At 39.6% G+C, this 17458-nt stretch overlaps 4 protein-coding genes across 6 annotated transcripts in view; 1 reads left to right on the forward strand and 3 right to left on the reverse strand.

Moving 5' to 3' along the window:
* Nucleotides 1-7967, forward strand: part of LOC141802253 (formin-like) — a 31760-nt gene extending 23793 nt beyond the window's left edge. For both annotated transcript variants that reach the window (XM_074685779.1, XM_074685780.1), the window contains 5 exons: nt 3902-3994; nt 4550-4601; nt 6275-6424; nt 7443-7524; nt 7673-7967. In XM_074685779.1, coding sequence (XP_074541880.1) covers nt 3902-3994; nt 4550-4601; nt 6275-6424; nt 7443-7524; nt 7673-7717 — 422 coding nt within the window. In that variant the 3' untranslated portion in view covers nt 7718-7967. The remainder of the gene's footprint in view (nt 1-3901; nt 3995-4549; nt 4602-6274; nt 6425-7442; nt 7525-7672) is intronic.
* A 174-nt stretch (nt 7968-8141) lies between these two features.
* Nucleotides 8142-9342, reverse strand: LOC141802277 (gremlin-1-like). Its single transcript, XM_074685813.1, has 2 exons — nt 9206-9342; nt 8142-9095 (listed from the first exon to the last, which is right to left on the reverse strand). Exon 2 carries the CDS (start codon nt 9088-9090, stop codon nt 8560-8562), a length of 531 nt encoding a protein of 176 aa, XP_074541914.1. The 5' UTR covers nt 9091-9095; nt 9206-9342; the 3' UTR covers nt 8142-8559.
* Nucleotides 9343-9509: 167 nt separating this feature from the next.
* On the reverse strand, nt 9510-13283 carry scg5 (secretogranin V). Of its 2 annotated transcripts, none has more exons than XM_074685811.1 (6): nt 13138-13283; nt 12488-12713; nt 11641-11790; nt 11438-11550; nt 11007-11060; nt 9510-10838 (listed from the first exon to the last, which is right to left on the reverse strand). In XM_074685811.1, the coding sequence occupies exons 2-6, from the start codon at nt 12711-12713 to the stop codon at nt 10722-10724; spliced, it is 660 nt and encodes a 219-aa protein (XP_074541912.1). In that variant the 5' UTR covers nt 13138-13283; the 3' UTR covers nt 9510-10721. The 2 variants fall into 2 exon arrangements, with proteins under 2 accessions (XP_074541912.1, XP_074541913.1); XM_074685812.1 differs by lacking the exon at nt 13138-13283 and adding an exon at nt 12876-13131.
* Nucleotides 13284-13900: 617 nt separating this feature from the next.
* LOC141802275 (inactive Rho GTPase-activating protein 11B-like) lies at nt 13901-16234 on the reverse strand. Its single transcript, XM_074685809.1, has 8 exons — nt 15981-16234; nt 15812-15908; nt 15323-15579; nt 14939-15090; nt 14745-14846; nt 14505-14678; nt 14333-14414; nt 13901-14201 (listed from the first exon to the last, which is right to left on the reverse strand). The coding sequence occupies exons 1-8, from the start codon at nt 16154-16156 to the stop codon at nt 14081-14083; spliced, it is 1161 nt and encodes a 386-aa protein (XP_074541910.1). The 5' UTR covers nt 16157-16234; the 3' UTR covers nt 13901-14080.
* Between the last annotated feature and the right edge of the window lie 1224 nt (nt 16235-17458).

Below are 17458 nucleotides of genomic sequence, written 5' to 3' on the forward strand. Positions count from 1 at the left end.
GACGGTTTCAGTCAGACGCTGGGCACCGTGTGACCGTGTGACTGGAATATTTGGTCTTGTGGTCATTTTGTTGTGTGTTTTCGTTTTAAACCTCAGGCAGCCTGTGTAACTCTATCGCTCTGATTCTGAGAGTTCCCACAGACTAAACCTCGGCTCAGTCTGGCATCGTTTTGCCTCAGACTTCCCCCTCCCTGTTTTTTATGTCTCACCGTGCTGTTCTTCCCATCACTGGCCCCTGCCATTCAGGAACTGTTTATACTTTGCGCTGAAGGCCCGCTTCTTTGACCGAACTGAGCCTCAAAACAAAAGATTTCCTCTCTACTTCTCAGACCTCGTCCCTTTTCTCGCCTCTTCTCTCAGTGCGCACACATGACGACATCCAGCGGGTTGAAAACAATGCTCTTTCCTACATGTGTCAGTCTGGGAGCAAGCGCATTGTTGTCCTCCATGTGTACATGCGTTTCTGCCGCTCTGCATGTGCGTGTACTCAGAGACTAGCAGGAGTCTCTCTGCTGCTGATACTGGCCTGGCGCCTTTCTGATCCAGCTCCTAATCCTCCTGCCCATCAGATCTCCCATCGTTGTTTCTTTGTACCCATGTCGCCAGTGCAGGGAGACCATAGCTTACCACTTATGTAATCTCCAGACCTGCAGTATCTGAGGTGTATCTGCCCAGGTCTCTGCAGAGATGCACAGATCCTTAACCTGCCCGACTCTATCACCTGGGCTCCAGTGTGGCCCCCAGATGTGTACCACAGATTGCTTTCTTCAGCTCTCAACACAGCTTTGTCTTATCGAGCCGTCGGCTCAAAGCAGCATGCAATCTGGATGGCCTTTTGTTCTGCCCTCATGCTCTGAGGTTTGAAGCTGTGCTCCTGTCGCTCTTCACTCTCCCTATGTTTTCTATTCGCTTGGTATGAAATGTTTCCCCACACAGATTATTTCCTCTGAAGTCATCCATGCTGACTGTTGAAGGAAATGAGAATAAAGTTATATTGCACCTTTATGTGTGCTTTTTCTGCATTAGAAGAGAAAAACTTCAGTTCAGAATAATCCTTATAGTGTCAGTTCAGAGAGTGATGACTACATTCAAAACATGGAAACAAATCCAAACCAGTTGCAAGAAGTCTTCCATATTTTGTTAAGTTATCTAAACTTAAAGGGGCCATGAGGATTTTCTGAGTGATCTTGGAAAAGTCTCCCTTCAAGATTATCAGCACCAATAAAGGTCATTTTAATATGCTACTTCTTATCTTCCTGATCAGGTCGAGCAGAATGATTTACGGCATGTCTTAAATCTATGAAAACACCACACTAAATGACAATGGGTTTTTTGTGAGAGAGGTCTGTGTTTTTCTCTGATGAAAACAATTTCTGTGATTAATTTTGTAGTGAAGGTGGACACTGGAGCCTAACTGTTAGACAGAAAAAGGACAGAAGAGCAGCAGAAAGCTAAACGTGAGAGTGATAGAGCAGGAGCTAAAGGCTAAAACATGGACCAAAGGCTAAAACACATGCTGAAGGCTAAAACACATGTTATAGGCTTTAACATGAGCTGAAGGCATAAACATAAGATAATTGCTAAAACATAAGCTAAAGGCTAAAACATGAGCTGAAGGCTTAAACATGAGCTAAATGCTGAAATACAAGCTAAAGGCTTAAACAGGAGCTAATGACTTAAACACAGGGTAAAGGCTAAAACACAAGCTAAAGGCTAAAACACAAGCTGAACTGTTAGTGATATTGTTCAGTCCAACCCACAGTCAGCAGTTATTCCGCAGTGGTCTGTTCAAACTTGAGAGTCTATGAATAAAACGAAGATTGAGGCATATGAGTTCTGGAAGTACATAACCACGATTCACTAACATTGCACATTACAGACACGTCTCAGAGCATCGGGCTGTGAGTAGAGCTAAATATAGCCGGCTACAGTACAAAGTGACAAAGTTTGCTTGTTGTCATGTTTCAAACCATAGCTCTACTTAACTGTTGATAAATACCTTACCTCTTGGCGTGTCTGGTAAAAAGTTGTCTTGAACAGGAAAAGTACAGTTAAAAAGAAGATCTGATCTCTGTTTATTTCCAAAACAAACACGTCTTGTTAATAGTCACGTCTTCACTGCAGTGTGTGTGATACTCCAGGCCAAAAGGTGGCGCTGCAGTCTAATTTAAACAGAACCTCCTTACAGCAAGTTTAAGATTTTATCTCACAAATCTATGGCATCTTCTTACGAAATAAGTTGAACAGATGAAATAAGCAGGCAGTCTTGTCAGCCAAACCATGTTAACAATCTTCTTTCATCAGTACTTTTATATATTAACATGATGCATCCTCAAAAAGGAGATAATGGACACCAGATTTTAGATACATTTCTATGTTAGACCAGAAAAAAAAATCAGACTTTAAAGTCAGAATTATGACTTTTTTAAGTCTAAACTTTTATTTATTTATGGTTAGTTTTGCTGAGTTGGCTTTGGGACCCACCACGACTCCTTCAAGACATGCTGCTTTACAAATTGAAGAAAACTTCTGAAGTGGTTTCTCATTAACAAACATAGGCAAACTTTGGACTCTGCACTTACACACACAGGCTTCATTTTTTTTCCATCTCCAGAAACTGACACTTTCACTTTATTAAAAAAAAGGTGAACAATCAAAGAGATTTGTCATGTTTTACTTTTATTTGATTCATTTTGTACCACAGTGATTCCTAAAGTCACCGACCCAAACATGTCATCATCAGACCTCCTGAAAACTCTTTAAGAAAGCATTTACCCCCCAATGAGAAACCAAATCCCTCCCACAGTCTCCACTCTCTGTTTATGTGGAGGTCTGTAACCCTCTTCAGTCTGAAATAAGCAAACTTCTGTCACACACCAGAAGCAGACAAAGAAAGAAAGGCTCGCCACACAATACAGAGAGAGAGATACCCGCCTCCAGAGTTTACACAAATCCTGAATGAAAACAGTATTCTTTTGTAATCTTATCTGCTAGATGTTGATCGAGCGTCGGGTTGGAGGGGGTGAGACGGGGGCTTCAGGGCTCGGCTCCTTCTGCAGCCTGTATTATGACTGGTTCTGCAGACTGGCTCCTCTGATCCACTGATTGGACGCAGAGCCACATGGAGCTGCAGTCTGGCAGAGGACGAGAGGGAGAAGGAGAAAGAGAAGGGGGTGGTAGTCGCCATCTCTGGGTGAATCTCTAAAAGTGATATCTGTAGAGGAAGTGGAGTCGATAACCTCCTGCTTGGGCACAGGTGGAGCTGGTTTAAACCAGAACTCTCTCCTCTCTTTCTCTGACTATGTTTCCAGTCGACATGTTAAAGTCAGGGGTTAAAGCTGTAGCATTAAAGCTTAAAACTCTTACTTTGCTGCTGTGTCTGATTTGATCAGGGTCATACCTGTCCTCATTGATGCTCACTCTGTTCTGAACTCTGCAGCTCTTTGCTGATGCCCTCCCTTCCTTCTTTATTTCCAGACGACATGTTAGAGTTAGAGTTTTAATCTGCAGTGTTAACGCTTGTACAGTAAGTAGCTGGTGAAGATACAATTCAAGCTCCTCCTTTTCTGCTGTGTCTGATTTGATCAGGGTCATGTGAGTCCTCACTGATGCACATTGTGTTGTAGCTTTGCTGATGCTCTCCCTGCTAAAAATTGTATCATTCCACATAGGCACATGTCAGAAACAATCTCTAAAAAAAGATTTATTTGCGGACAAAGGCTGAAACACTTAATATGAATGGATTATTATATGATTCTGTTCTTTTATTTTACAGTAAATCGTTTAAATTCAACGTATTTTCTCCATATCCTGTTCTTCTTGTTGCTATCTCTCTTAAAGAAATACATTTCATGTCATTTCCTTAATTTCTAACCCTCCTCTTCTTTGTTTTGTCATTCAGGATGTGAGAAAGATGTGCAGAGGGTTTGCTCTGACTCTCCTGAGGAACACCTGCAGCCGTTTAAGGACAAGATGGAGGCTTTTGTACTCAGCGGTGAGTCTTCATTTAGGATGTTCGTTTTTTGACATCAAATCAGAAAATTCAACCGTTACAGTGACGACTCATGACAAGAAGCTCAATTAGAAATTTTCATCTTCTTTGCTCTTTCTTTTTGTGCCTCTTTTGTTTCACCCTGCATCTGGTATCTTTGTGTGTGTGTGTGTGTGTGTGTGTGTGTGTGTGTGGTGTGTGTGTCAGAGAACGAGAGATAGAGTGAAGGCTAGACGCTCAGATAGGGATCAGACAGATTTTGTGGTGACGGAGAGACTCCCGACAGAGACTCACAGGCACAGAGAAACTCTAACTGGGACATTAAATAGACATTGTCAGATTTTTACTTTGAAAATCCTCGAGGAAGTCCGTCCTCATAGATCAGAATACAAAACAGTAGAGCTGTTTTTTATCTTCTGTTTAATTACAAAGAACAGATGTGTTGTGCTCTCTGATCCTGACTGTATGACTTCATGATGTCATGTCAGCCCATGAAGGCTGGGCGTAAAAATATATATATGAAACAATAAATAAAAAACATTTTTTGTATCTCTGCAGCACGAAAAGAACACGGAGAAGCTTCCTATCAGCTCCTGACGGTGCAGAAAAGGTTAGAAAATCCTGTAGCTGTGTGTCAACTGTGTTACGTATTATTGTGATGTATCCTCCTGACCTTTATTCAAATTTAGTTTAAAAGTTAAGGTGAGACCAACAAAGACGGGTAGGAGATATCTGTGAATATTTAAGAAGAAAAGTTATTTAACTCATTATTTTTATGGCTCAAACCAAGTAATGTAGTCAAGCTAACCAGAGCAAACAAAAAAAAACTGGGACATCAGAAAAAAGTTTAATGGTGCAGATAATGTACTATGAGCTATGATATACTGCTGCGACTCGGAATTTTCCTGAGATAGACATAGAGTTCATTGTATTCCACTCTATTCTAGTCTATTCTAGTCTATTCTATTCTATTGAAATAGAGTAGTCTTCTCGTGAAGACTGTATGAATCGTTGAAATAGATTTTTGTGCTGAATTTTTTGAACCTTAATGTCATATTAGTATAGTATAGACTTATGATAAGTACTGTTGTACATAACTAAGACGGAATCACAACTCTGAGTTGAGTCAGGATTAAACTGCTCATAGATAACATTCAAAATACAACCAGGAAAGTGATGAGTAAGAGTTGGTATGAAAAATCAGCTTTAAACTTGTTCAGTGTTTGTTTAAATGTGTAGTTTGTATTTCTGTTAATAGAATAGAATAGAATAGAATAGAAAATACTTTATTTATCCCCGAGGGGAAATTCAGGAGTCACCGCAGCATTTAAGAAAACAAAAGTAAGAAAGAGTATAGAAAGTGCAAAAAAAAGTCCATAAGAAATTAGATGACGACATCCCGTCCACCACTCGTCCACCACTCTCCAGCCCAGCCAGTCTCCACCTCCACAGGGTCCAGGACTGAGCCTCCCCAGCAGTCTGTTCAGTCTCTTTCTCCTGGATCCTGTTTGCTCACAGCAGGCGAAGCTCCTCCAATGTGGCGCCGGCGTCCGATGTCAGCTCCGTCAGGCACGTCCGTGAACAGCACGATGCCGCTGGGTTAGCACAGCTAGCTCGTCCATCCCCCGGAGCTAGATCCCACGTTCCCAACAAGGATGGATGGAAGGACAGGTCCACGTCGTCACCTCCCAGCTCACATCCGAGAACCAGCACATCGTCCTCACCTCCTCCTCCTCAGCTCGAGGGAAATCATCAAGCCTTACACTAGTTAGCATTGACATGCTACAGGCTGCTAACAGCTAATTTTGCATGTAAACAATGCAGCCATGGTTACATGTAGGATCTCCAGACAAACACAGGAGAAAAGTAGTAAAAAAATATCGCCGAAGCCACAAAAAGTTTGGTGTCCGTGACCGACAATGAACCATACAAAGTGATGATCCTCTCCAAATACAAAGATTACGAAAAAGAGACAAAAAAATTACAAGAAACGGACAAAGACGAGAGAGCTGCTGCAACAGGCAGCTACTTGGGTAGCGCCTAGCAACGGGATATATAATGTCATAGTTTCTTGTATGACGTTTCTACATTTTTAACTAATCCAAGAATAAGTCCCATTAGTTGGTTTAAAATCACTTTAGATTTCATTGACAGTATAGTAGTCCAATAAAATCAGATTCATAGCAACTTTTTTGAACAATATCAGATTTTATGAAAAACGTTGTTTACACCAACTGACCTCTGTCTTGGTTTAATCCTCTTTTTTATACATTTCCGGTTCAGTTTTCAGGATCTGGTTCAGTACTTTGGACTGAAGCCCAAGACAGGAGAGAAGGACGTGACCACAGCGTATCTCTTCATGCTCTGGTTTGAGTTTTGTGCCGACTTCAAGGCGCGGTGGAAGAGAGAGAACAAGAGCATCTCCAAAGAGAGGTATCACATCCAGCACTGACCTGTTTCTTTTTTAAGAGGAGGAACTGTATATAGATAGATAGATAGATAGATAGATAGATAGATAGATAGATAGATAGATAGATAGATAGATAGATAGATAGATAGATAGATAGATAGTGGATTAAAGCTGTCATGAGGTGAAGCATTGGATTTCCTTTATTTATACCGCATAATCTACCCTCAATTTTCTGCTCTTGACCAGCTAAGGTCGTCACCAGCTGTCACAGATTCTGTTTACTGTTCCTCATTTTTGAGTCTCGATAGTAATATTTATAGTTGTGCCTGCTCACAAAAAAGCAAACTAGCTCTAAGTTCAGTTCACAGCAATCAAAACGAACTAGTTTATTTCATAGTTCTTTTTGAAAATTTTGAACTGGGTTCATGATCCAAAAACAAACTAGTTCACATTTTCACAACAAGTTCTTTTTTTCAGTTGAGCCATTAATGCTTTCATTCATATCCCTTGAGATAATTTCTCAAATAAATGAATCTCTGTAGGCTTTTATAGCTCCACAGACCAAATTCAGTTCAAAATGTATAACAGTATTGTGTGAACTGGGTGTTGTAATAGTAGATCTGACCTTACGGTGCCTTCTGGATTGTGAGCGGCTGTTCACTGCCCCAGGAGTGAACTTTGCTCATGTGGCTCATATGAAGTCTATGAAGACATTTTACAAAGAGTAAGACAGAAACACTTGCTTGGATTTCAGTTTTTGAAGTGTTTAGTCAACATTTTAGATACATTTCACATCTTTGAGGGTAAATGACTGATTTAAAGATAAAACTGTCTGAAAACATTAGACACATCTCAGGTCGGGAACTCAAAGTGGTGTTGTTGATCCCATTTAAAGGCATCGTGATATTGACCTTAATTTACCCCTGATACAAGTCTAACTGGACCTTTTCATGTCACGGCTTATTTACAGGATTCTGTTTGTTATAAACTGTTTTTATAATCATGAATTAGGCAGTCTTACATGTGTTTTTGTTTTCACAGACTAAAAGAGGCTCAGATGTCTGTGAAGAGGATCACATCAGAGAAGAAGGTGGAGACAAGAAAGATTAACGGCAACAGTCTGGTGAGATGAAGTTTAGATCAGTCAATATCGATTTAACTCAATGAGTTTGAGTGAATAAGTGGCCTAAATAAAAAAAAAATGAATCTCAAAACCTTAATCCATGGTTAATGTTGGACTTTCTAAATCAGATTCTGTTTCCTCTCAACAGAAAGAGCGACTGCGACAGAAAGAAGCCAGCTTTTCTACAAACTAAGACCCTGAAACCAAATGATATTTAAAACTCTGCTTTTATTTTATATGTTCTACACATCCTTCACAGTTCTTCTGTTCTCACACTGACAGCTTCATGTGATGTTTTGCTACTTTAAAGTGTTTTAATTTAAAAATAAATCCTGTGCAATATGTAGACAGAAGAGTCGCTGATGCTGTATAGACTGGAATAGATCTGTTGCTCGCATTTTCCATGAAATCCGATGCATTAAATCCAATCTTTTCCATATTTTTACAACGAATAAAATCAATAATGAGAAAAATGAGTGATTTCAGAGCGTGGAAAGTGTTTTATTTACAAGAAACTGCACCATACAAGACAATAAAATACACATTAATAAGTGTCATAAAGCAGTGCAGGTTACAAGAATATGTCTGTTTACATCCCACACAGTGGAAACAAATCAAAGCTCAGAGTCCTTACACATGCACTGAGACACACAGCTGGCATTTGTGCAGCAGATATGCAAGAATGAAGTGTGTGAAACCAGGTCCCAAACCTACGTCCTGCATCCAAAATCTTTAGACTACAAACTCCAAATCTGCTTGACAGTTACAACTTATAGTTCTACTTATGATTCAACTTTGAGGAAACAAAAACGTAGCATTCGACCTGAATTTTCGATAGTTTTTATCAATTATCTGAAGGATAAGCCTCAGTATTAGAAAGAAGTCAAAAGAGCTCCAGTCTGTTCTTCATCATACTCATAATAAGTTCCGGTGAATTCAAGCGTCCTGTTACTGGAACACGTCTTTGGTACCATTATTGTATTGCAAAGCTGCACAAATCCACAGACTGAGGAGCTGGGATGATCTGGTCTGTGTCTAATCCGCGTCTATTGTTGTGCAGCGGCACTGCTTCACACGCTGCACCCGTTTCTTCCTTGTGCTGGGTGTCTGACCCGGGCAGAAGAGGGTGTAAGTGACAGTGCTGAAGGTTTTGGGTTTGCACGCAGAGCATGACTGGAACGCCTCTCCATCCTGGTAGTTGTGCCTGGGGATGTAGAAGGAGTTGCACTGCCCGTAGCAGAAGCGGTTGATGATGGTCCGGCTCAGGCAACCCTCCTCTTGTATCGTCTGCTTGAGTGGCTGCGTCTTGCACCAGTCCAGGCGCAGATAGCGACGCTCTGTGACGTGCAGGGCTTCCTGGCTGGACTCCAGGACTTCGTCTGTGGAGGTTACAGGTCCAGGTGCGTGAGAAATTAATCCAGTGATGGCGGGGTTTTGGCATCTGTCTGGTTCATTTGAGTTGTATTTGTTTGGATGTGGGAAAGCGCCCTGATAGGTAGCTGCATCTGTAGTCCACAGAGAGCTGAGCAGCAGCGCCAGAGCAGAGATCAGAGCTGGTGGGGCCATCACAGCTGGAGCCAAAGGGAAAAGACAGATGGAAAGATTTTTACGCACAGCTTTTACGCACATTACGCACTGAGAAATTATCTTTTTCTGTGAGTAATGATAAAATTTGAGTTACCTGGTGTGTGGTTGGATCCTCAAAGCAGATTTAATCCAAAGAGTTTCCAGCACGTGCTCCTTCTTTCGCTGCCTCCTCTGTTGTGGCTTCATGAATGATGCACACAGCTTTTCTAAACTGAGCTCCAGCTGAACACGCCCCCCTCGTCATCTCCTCATCTCTCAGAAAAGAGGGAAGAAAACCTAACTCCAGACTTTGTCAATGCAGATAAATCTTTTATTTGACTTTACAGAACAAAAACACAAAGAAGAATTAACCCAACACTGATTCAGCGAGTCTGCAGCTCAGACAGATTTACAACAGAGACCATGCAACAGTGTGGGAATCGACAGGCACTCAGTACATGACAGAGTAAAGCTACAAGAGTTTAAAATGCACTTTAAAGAGTGTGATCAGGCATCAATCTGAGGGTATAAAGTGTTATATTAAGAGGAAAATAAACTTTAGAGTGAGTCACTTTAAGCCTGTACAATTGGGAATATAATACCTTTCCTATTCAACATTCCTTTGAACATTTTTATACAGATTGTTATTATTATACAGGAGTGTGGATGGGATGAAGCATGCTGACAGATAAGTTTTTAACATCAGGTGTTTCAGCATTTTGAGAAGTGCAGAGATCCTACCTGCAGAAAACAGACAGTTAGGAGGATCTGTTTAAATTGGACTGCATCGCCACCTTTTGGCTGGAGTCTTACACATACTGTCATGAAGACATGACTCTTAGTTTTTAGCTTGTGGTTTAGCCTTTAGCTTGTGTTTTGACCTTTAGCTTGAGTTTTAGCCTTTAGCTCATGCTCTATCACTCTCCAGTTTAGCTATCTTCTGCTCTTCTGTCCTTTTTCTTTCTGACAGTTAGGCTCCTGTGTCCACCATCACTACAAAATTAATCACAAAAATCATTTTCGGCAGAGAAAAACACAGATTTCTCTTCTCACTGCTAAACTTCGTCAGCCACCATGGTGTTGCCATAAAAACCTTGACATGCCATACATCAGTTAAGAAGTAGCATTTAGGATTAATTTATATTGATGCTAATAATCTCGTTTTAAATTGTGGATTGAAATCAGGTATAAATCTAGAAGAGAGACTTTTTCAAGATCACTCAGAAACTCCTCACAGTGACTTAAACCAGAATATGGACGTTTCAGTGACTGTTTTCTGCTCAGTGTTGAGACTTTTCCTGTCATGAAATGAAAAATTTAATCCAAGATGTTGGATAATTATTGATCCGAGTTTGAAGATTTAGGTCTTAAATCAGATCTTTTCATGTTTATCTTCCCAGGTACTAAGGTGCATGTGAAGGATCTATGCTAAAAAACGGCCAGACCTGATACCTCTGAATACTGCGATAAAATAAATAAAAGCAGTATGAAAACTTTTCTCAATGTACCTTTTCTTCATTCCTTAACTCGTATCTGCTATTTGACACACAAAATGTTAAATCTGAAATGTTAAAAACTTGATTCTGAGAGCATACTGTGAATTTTACAATGAATGTTTCAGGGGCAGGATTTTAGGTTGTGGATTTGGCTGTCGGCACCGCGTCCTCGTCCTCCTCAGAGAAGTGAGGAACTGATTTCTTGGCGACCACGTTTTCCAGACGCTGGCCCATCAGGTATGGGTTCACGCTCTGCAGGGAGATGGAAGAGGAATAACACATCCACAACAAATGTAAGTCAAGATTTGTCCTCACATAAAATCAGATGGTAAGTAGTGAATTTGAGAGTACAAAGAGTTTCAGTGATGGTGTAGTGGTTTTTTTAAAGCATAATGTAAGAAGAAGAGGAAAACAATTTACCCGTTTCCTTCTTTTAGGCCCTCCCTTCAGTTTTTGGTACAAAAGCTCCTTGTTCTGGAAGAAAAGGCAAAAAAAAATCAGTTTGCAGGTTCTGAATCAGTTTCCTTCACCATGCAGTGCTGTGTTTTGAAATCAAAATTAAAAAGATGCCTTCTCCTTTTCTTAAAACATCCTTAAGATCAAAAAATCCTCATGGGGATGAACAAAACAACAGTTAAGTTTTGATGCTATTTCAACTGAAAAATTGTCTCAACCTTTGTGATGTTCTTGTAAAAAAATAAGCTGTGGCTGCTGTACCGCTGATTTTAAAGATCCAGAAGCTCCAAGAAAAGAATGAGGACTTATGATACCCAAATGTTCCCTTAAAGCCACGCTTAAACTTCATAAATAAATGGAGATAATGATAAGAAAGAATCTGGATCTCTACTTACCCACTTAGCCAGAGCTGGATAGTCGTGCTCTGGGTCAAACAGGTGCTGATGTTTCTGAAACTCTCTGCTGAACTCGGCTGTATCCGGAGCGTTTTCCAGACAGCCGTCAGCTGCTGTGAACAAAAGAGAGTGATTCACCTCCACTGTTCTTCAACACACATAAGTTTATTGATAAAGATTGAGCTCTGGACTTCAGCCTCTACCTGTTTTTCCCAGAGGACAGGGGTTTGGAGGGTCTGGATATCCATGGTCATCACTGAAGTCTTTGGGAACGTTGTCTCCGGTCAGCTCAGCCACAATGTTTGGGATGTTTCCGAAGGGGCCAAGGTGCTGCAGCCCTTCATGAGCACCACCTTGTGGGGAAACAGAGCGACTACAATCAACACTAAAATAATCTCATCACTCCATCAATAAAGCAGATTGTTCAGACTTCTTTGGTTGTTTCAGATCAGCTAAAGATAATTTTTTCTGCAGATATGTTAAAGAAATTGCTAATATAAAAGAAAGATTCTGGAAAAGTAAATGATATACAAGTCCCAAATTAATTTGGTTTGTAATTCTCAAGCTAATATCTGTATTTCAATAAGATGTTAACTTTCTTTTTTTTAAAGTGCATAAGAGATCATAGACACGTCAATTTATACCTTAAAAGAAACACAGAAAAATAAGTCATCATAAATAAAATGAACTATAGAGAGAAAAAAGATATTATGGTGATATAGTACTAAAAGAAAATAAGAGATTTAATTTAAAAAAATGATACTAATTACAAAAAAAAATAAATAAAAAAAAATCAAATTTTTAGAATGTTAACATTTATTTTTTCATGGGGTAAATGATTTTTAACTGCTGACATATTATGTATAATAGAGATGTTTTGTCTTTCTGTGTGGCAAAACATCTTACTGGATAAATTTATAGAGAAAAAAAAGATAAGTTAAGCCAAATAAAACGGTTTGAACCTTTGAAAACTCTGCCTCCTGAATATTCTCTCAATGAGGGGGATAATGGTCAGTCATTACAAAATAAATATGCATCCATCACTCTTACCCTGAATGTTCTGAGGACCCACGACGTTCGTGGCCTGATGTGCAGGATACTCCACCCTGGGCCGAGCGATGCCCAGCTGCTCCATGACGCCGTGCAGAAGCCTCTGGATGTCGGCCTCGGACACCTGGTCCACCGTTCGGGGGCTGCGGGCCGGAGCTCTGCCGAACTGCAGGCACAGGAGGAGGCCGAACAACGATAACCGAGCTGCTGGAGCCATTTCTGTCATCTGGAGGAGATAAAGAATCACAGATAATAAACAAACAATGGATTTTTACATGACAGCAGGTGGTGAAGCGTGTATTAATTGTTGTGTACAAATACAGATGTGTACACACGACAGATCTGAGACCATATTTAATATCTAAGGAATGAATAAAAATCATCTTACATAATTTGTTAAAGTAGAAAAAAGGCAACGAATTGTCTTTAATTTGAGAAAAGCATCGTCAGAGAGCAACGAACAGGCGCAACGGCTGTGATCTATAAATAGCCAACAAAATACGCCACAGATACCAGAAAACGCTGTAATTATCGATAAATGTTTTATTCACACTTATTTGGAAAATAAAATATTTGTTTTCTGTCAAGAAAGCATCAAAATCGACCAAAATAAAGGGGTTTTAAGTCGTATTTCTGTTCCTTTTCCTTACCGTTTCCGACAGTACAACCTGCCTGCTGCGCGAGACAGTGCCTGAAGTGCCTTCAAAATAAAAGCTTGCTTTGAAACGTAATGGCAAAAATGGGTTGATCTCGCTTTAGTGATGGTACAGACAGCTGTATTAAAAGCAAAATTATTTTAGCATAAATATGCAACCATGCTGCTCTACATTTATCACAACTTAAAGTTTAACAGTCACCAGTTTGTTTGACTTTTACTTTATTTTGAAGGTTAAACTCTATTTCACTGTCTGTAATGGGTATCCGTTATACAACCTTGCGGGAGGATGCAATCTGCCTCACTTCACGGTTCAGATACTGTTGCGTGGATACCAAAACTCTGCTTTCTCATTGGCTAATACATCATCTCTTCATGGAGCATCTTGGCACTGCAACGAGATTTCAACGAGATTTCATTGTAGCTTTACTGTAGATCAATTTCAGTGTGCTCATACGTTTGTCAATTTTACCACAATGAAAACCTTTTTTTTTTCTTATTTTATTCTGACTCGTCTTTAACTCAGGGTAAATTTTGGGGATTTTTGCAGCATTATTGGGATATATATTGTTATTTTTCTGACTTTTTTAATAATGTTTTTAAAGAAAGAATAAGGTGTACCACTGTTTGATATATTCAGTTTTCAATTCAATGTTACATTAGTCATAAATCTCCAGAAACAACTGGTCGCCCATCAACATATTCACCAACACCTATGAACAAATGTGCAACACGCAGATGCAAGCTATAAAGCAATTTATTGTAATATAAACATATAGAAACAGTCCAGCTGAAGAATAAATACATTAAATATTAAAACAAAAACCGACAACGGATCCCACTTTGACATTTCATGTCATCTTATAAATAAAAACTTGTCCATCGTGAATCAGAATGAAGAAGACTTTGTGATGTGGGTCTACCCACATGACTCATTTTTAGAGCGAGTGGCGTTTTTTCCAAGGAGTGACCTGCAGCTTCCCGACTCCAGTCAGAACGGGAGAGCTTTCTATTTCTTGTCCTCTGGGAAATCTGGGGAAATGAACCAAGCGCAGATCCCTGAAAAAAATAACACAAATCTTGATGAAAAATATGAGATTTTATGGGTTAATGTATACCTTAACATAAACCTACAGCGGTATCAATACAGATATATTAGAAATTATAAATGAAGAGAGAATAAGATTCACCTTTTGAGTGTCTCCTGAGGTGTCTTGCTTTGATCTTTGGGAGGACTGTCCAACAAGGCTGTTGCGGGACTGTAGCTTTGGTCTAAGAGTGGATAATTTAAATATCATTAAACTGTAAGTAAAAGGAGAGACTTCATGCATGGAGCTTGTTTCCCTCTGTACTGTTGTTTACCTGCAACAGGCAGACAGGTCCTGAACAGCTGCACATTTGGGAAAGTCTCCAGGCCGAGGCTTCTCCGCAGTGTTGGTTTGACTGCTGATGTTGACTGCTGTGTCTCCTCAGGGACAGGCTCTTCAACTTTTGACCTCCCTTTGATCCAGGGCACTGTCTTTGCAGACTGCATGGCTGAGAGGATTTCAAAATGTTATGGTACAAAAAGAATATTTGATTGTGTTTAAAAGTATGTTTAACCTTTAAAACTGGGTCTCTTCTTGTGTCCTTTCTTTGCATCTTTCAGAAAATGGAAATTCACCAGGAAGTCCATACTGTCCAACACCGTTTTAGGAATCACACCTAGCAGAAAACATCACAAACAACGCAAACATCTGAGATCCAGTCCAGCAAATACAGCTGAGTATTATGTGACAGAATGATTTATAAGTTACCAAAAAGGTGAGGGTTTTCAATAAAGGTGCGAAGAACCAGAACTCGCAGTTCAAGTCGTCCCTCGGACATCTCTGCTTTGTTTGGAGGCGGCAAAAGACACGGAGCGAAGACTGTAGCAATGTTGGAGCTTGTCATTAAGTTTTCACTGCATCTGACAGGAAAACACAGACAAAACATAACAAAAACCAATCAAAGGAAACCACCTTAAAACTACCTTTGGTTTTACAGATTCATACCCCATACGCAAACCAGATTTCTTATCTGCCCAAGATAAATGGTTAAAAAGTTTAGCATAAACTCAAATTTAGCAAGTAAGATAGTTCCAAATATTTTGGGGGAAAAAATCCATCTAAATCTAACACCTGTTATTGTTTTTTTCAAACCTCTTGGAGACTTTGTGGAGGAAGTCAAACAGGTAGTGCAGACAGGAGGAGTTCCTAGCAGGCAGCAGACAGGACAGCAACTGGAGGGCTGAAGTCCGGTCCTTAGGATTTGACAGAGCCTGAGCTCTGAGCAGAGCAGCATGGAGCTCGGAGGGAAACAGCGGCTCCAGCAGCTCCCTGCAGAACTGTTTGATGAGGGTCCCCACGTCATAAGGAAGAGCCGTGGACAGAGTCCCCTCTCCACGGTTCAGCTTCGCCTGAGAGATGGAGTTTAGACAAGTGACATGATTGAATTTTGTGTTGCTTGCATACCCCAGTAAAAGGCTTGTCCTCCAACCACTTAGTAGGGCTATGACTATTCTCAAGATTGCATTCTTACACATATCTATTTGTATAAAAACATTAATGGGAATCTAATTCAATGCTGTAGTCTCTTTTGGTGAATGAGAAATTGATTGAAAATGATTTATATGAAACAATGTAACTCACTCTGAGGATCTTAATGCGGGGCAGAGAACCAGGTTTTCTAAACAGACCAACAGTTCCAGCACGCTCCAGAAGGAATGAGCAAGCATCCACTAAAAAGCTAAAACAAAAGTTGATTTAAAAAAGAAAATGAAAAAAAGAAATTTGAGCGTATACTACTGCTCCTACTCACCACGGCACTAGTCCAAACTCAGGGATGTATCTCCTGGGTAAGTTCTCCAGAGGAACACCAAACACCTTGGAACCGCTCATGAAGAGTCTGTCTTTCCTCTTCTCAAAGCCCCTCACAGTGATCCCATAAAGAACCTGGAGGTGAAACCGGATCACGTTTCGGTCTGTGACCTTCATGATTTGATGAGACGTGTAAAAAAAGCTGCTGGTCTGCAGTGAATGAAATAGGACATATTGAGATCATCAGTATCACCTGTGCTACTCCAGAGGAGGAAGTGAAGGGAAAGTGATGCGTTCAGGTCACCTGGGAAAATGGGAGATTTGGCTTTTCAATTTGAAAATACTGCTAGCTTTGTGAATCATATTTACAGCCAAAGAAAATGAAAATCATAAAAAAGCACAAACATCAAACTGTCTTTTATCAACAGATTTTGAAATACAATTAAATTTGATTTTTTTGGTTTTGTTTTTAATAAATGACCACGAAAGACAAAACGACTGATGATCAGCATTGCTTGTGGAATTAAATCCAGAGTTCAATCAATTGTCATTTATATAGCACCTTTTGTAGGGACAACATGGAGTTCAGAGTGCTTTGAAATGAGTTTGTTCTAAAATTAGAAAAATAGCAAAAAAATATGTATATATTTCAAATGAAAATCGGCTGAAAATAGGATGGCAAATAAAAAAAAAGGGTCTGAAATGGCTCTGATGACAGCAACTCGTGCATTTGGTAAGTGTAAAGCGTCAATAAATTGCTATTTGTATTATATCTTGATTTTTAAAATTAATTTATTCATCTCAGTCGATAGGTTGGATAATGTTAGAAAATAGCAGAACGTTTTATTTTTATGCTCGTCTGTCAGCGTGACTTCCTCTTTGACTCCAAGATCGCCACATGACAGGTTTGTTTTGTCTCCTCTCGCTTGCTTTGATATTGACATTTAGTATAGTAGGCATATTTTTTTGTCTTAATATAACATAGATTTTTTGTTCTTCATTAATAAAAAATCTATAAAACCGTCAAGTTTATTGTGGTATGCTAGCATCAGCTTTAGCTGCAACATTGAATTGATTTACCATGCTTACTCGCCATAGCAGCTAAATGCGACTTAGTTCGGATGTTCAACCGAGGTAACAGTGACTTGATCAACTTTTTTTTGATATTTAACTTTTAATTAAACTCATAACTTTTTAATTTTGCCCAACGTGCTTTTTTTTAAAAAATATACTGAGCCAAATTTGAGCCAAACCAATATGTAACAGTTTAGTCTGTGTAGTGTTTCTTTGTAATGTGTTATAATTGCAGCTGCTTCAGGTATTGTTATAATCCCTTGTTAACCTGTCTTTATCAGTTTTGTGAATATAATGTTTGCTTTATTTTAACAAATATGATGGAGAGATTTGTCTTTAGAAATGTGACCAAATCTGATCTCCTAAAAGTTTTATTACATTTATGCCCCTGTGTTTTCTGTATGT

This window comes from Halichoeres trimaculatus, unplaced genomic scaffold, assembly GCF_033239565.1.
Source record: "Halichoeres trimaculatus isolate MK-OKI-2021-1 unplaced genomic scaffold, fHalTri1.1 fHalTri1_scaffold_13, whole genome shotgun sequence".
NCBI lineage: Eukaryota > Metazoa > Chordata > Actinopteri > Labriformes > Labridae > Halichoeres > Halichoeres trimaculatus.

Excerpts from the sequence above, each read along its gene's own strand:
- LOC141802277 (XM_074685813.1), bottom strand. The coding sequence starts at position 9,090 with ATGGCCCCACCAGCTCTGATCTCTGCTCTGGCGCTGCTGCTCAGCTCT.
- scg5 (XM_074685811.1), bottom strand. The coding sequence starts at position 12,713 with ATGACAGAAATGGCTCCAGCAGCTCGGTTATCGTTGTTCGGCCTCCTC. Across the intron at positions 11,551-11,640 it reads CTGTCCTCTGGGAAAAACAG|CAGCTGACGGCTGTCTGGAA; the intron begins GTAGAGGCTGAA and ends TTTTGTTCACAG. Across the intron at positions 10,839-11,006 it reads GGCCTAAAAGAAGGAAACGG|AGCGTGAACCCATACCTGAT; the intron begins GTAAATTGTTTT and ends ATCTCCCTGCAG.
- LOC141802275 (XM_074685809.1), bottom strand. The coding sequence starts at position 16,156 with ATGAAGGTCACAGACCGAAACGTGATCCGGTTTCACCTCCAGGTTCTT. Across the intron at positions 15,091-15,322 it reads CTCCACAAAGTCTCCAAGAG|ATGCAGTGAAAACTTAATGA; the intron begins GTTTGAAAAAAA and ends TTTTCCTGTCAG. Across the intron at positions 14,415-14,504 it reads GACCTGTCTGCCTGTTGCAG|ACCAAAGCTACAGTCCCGCA; the intron begins GTAAACAACAGT and ends ATCCACTCTTAG.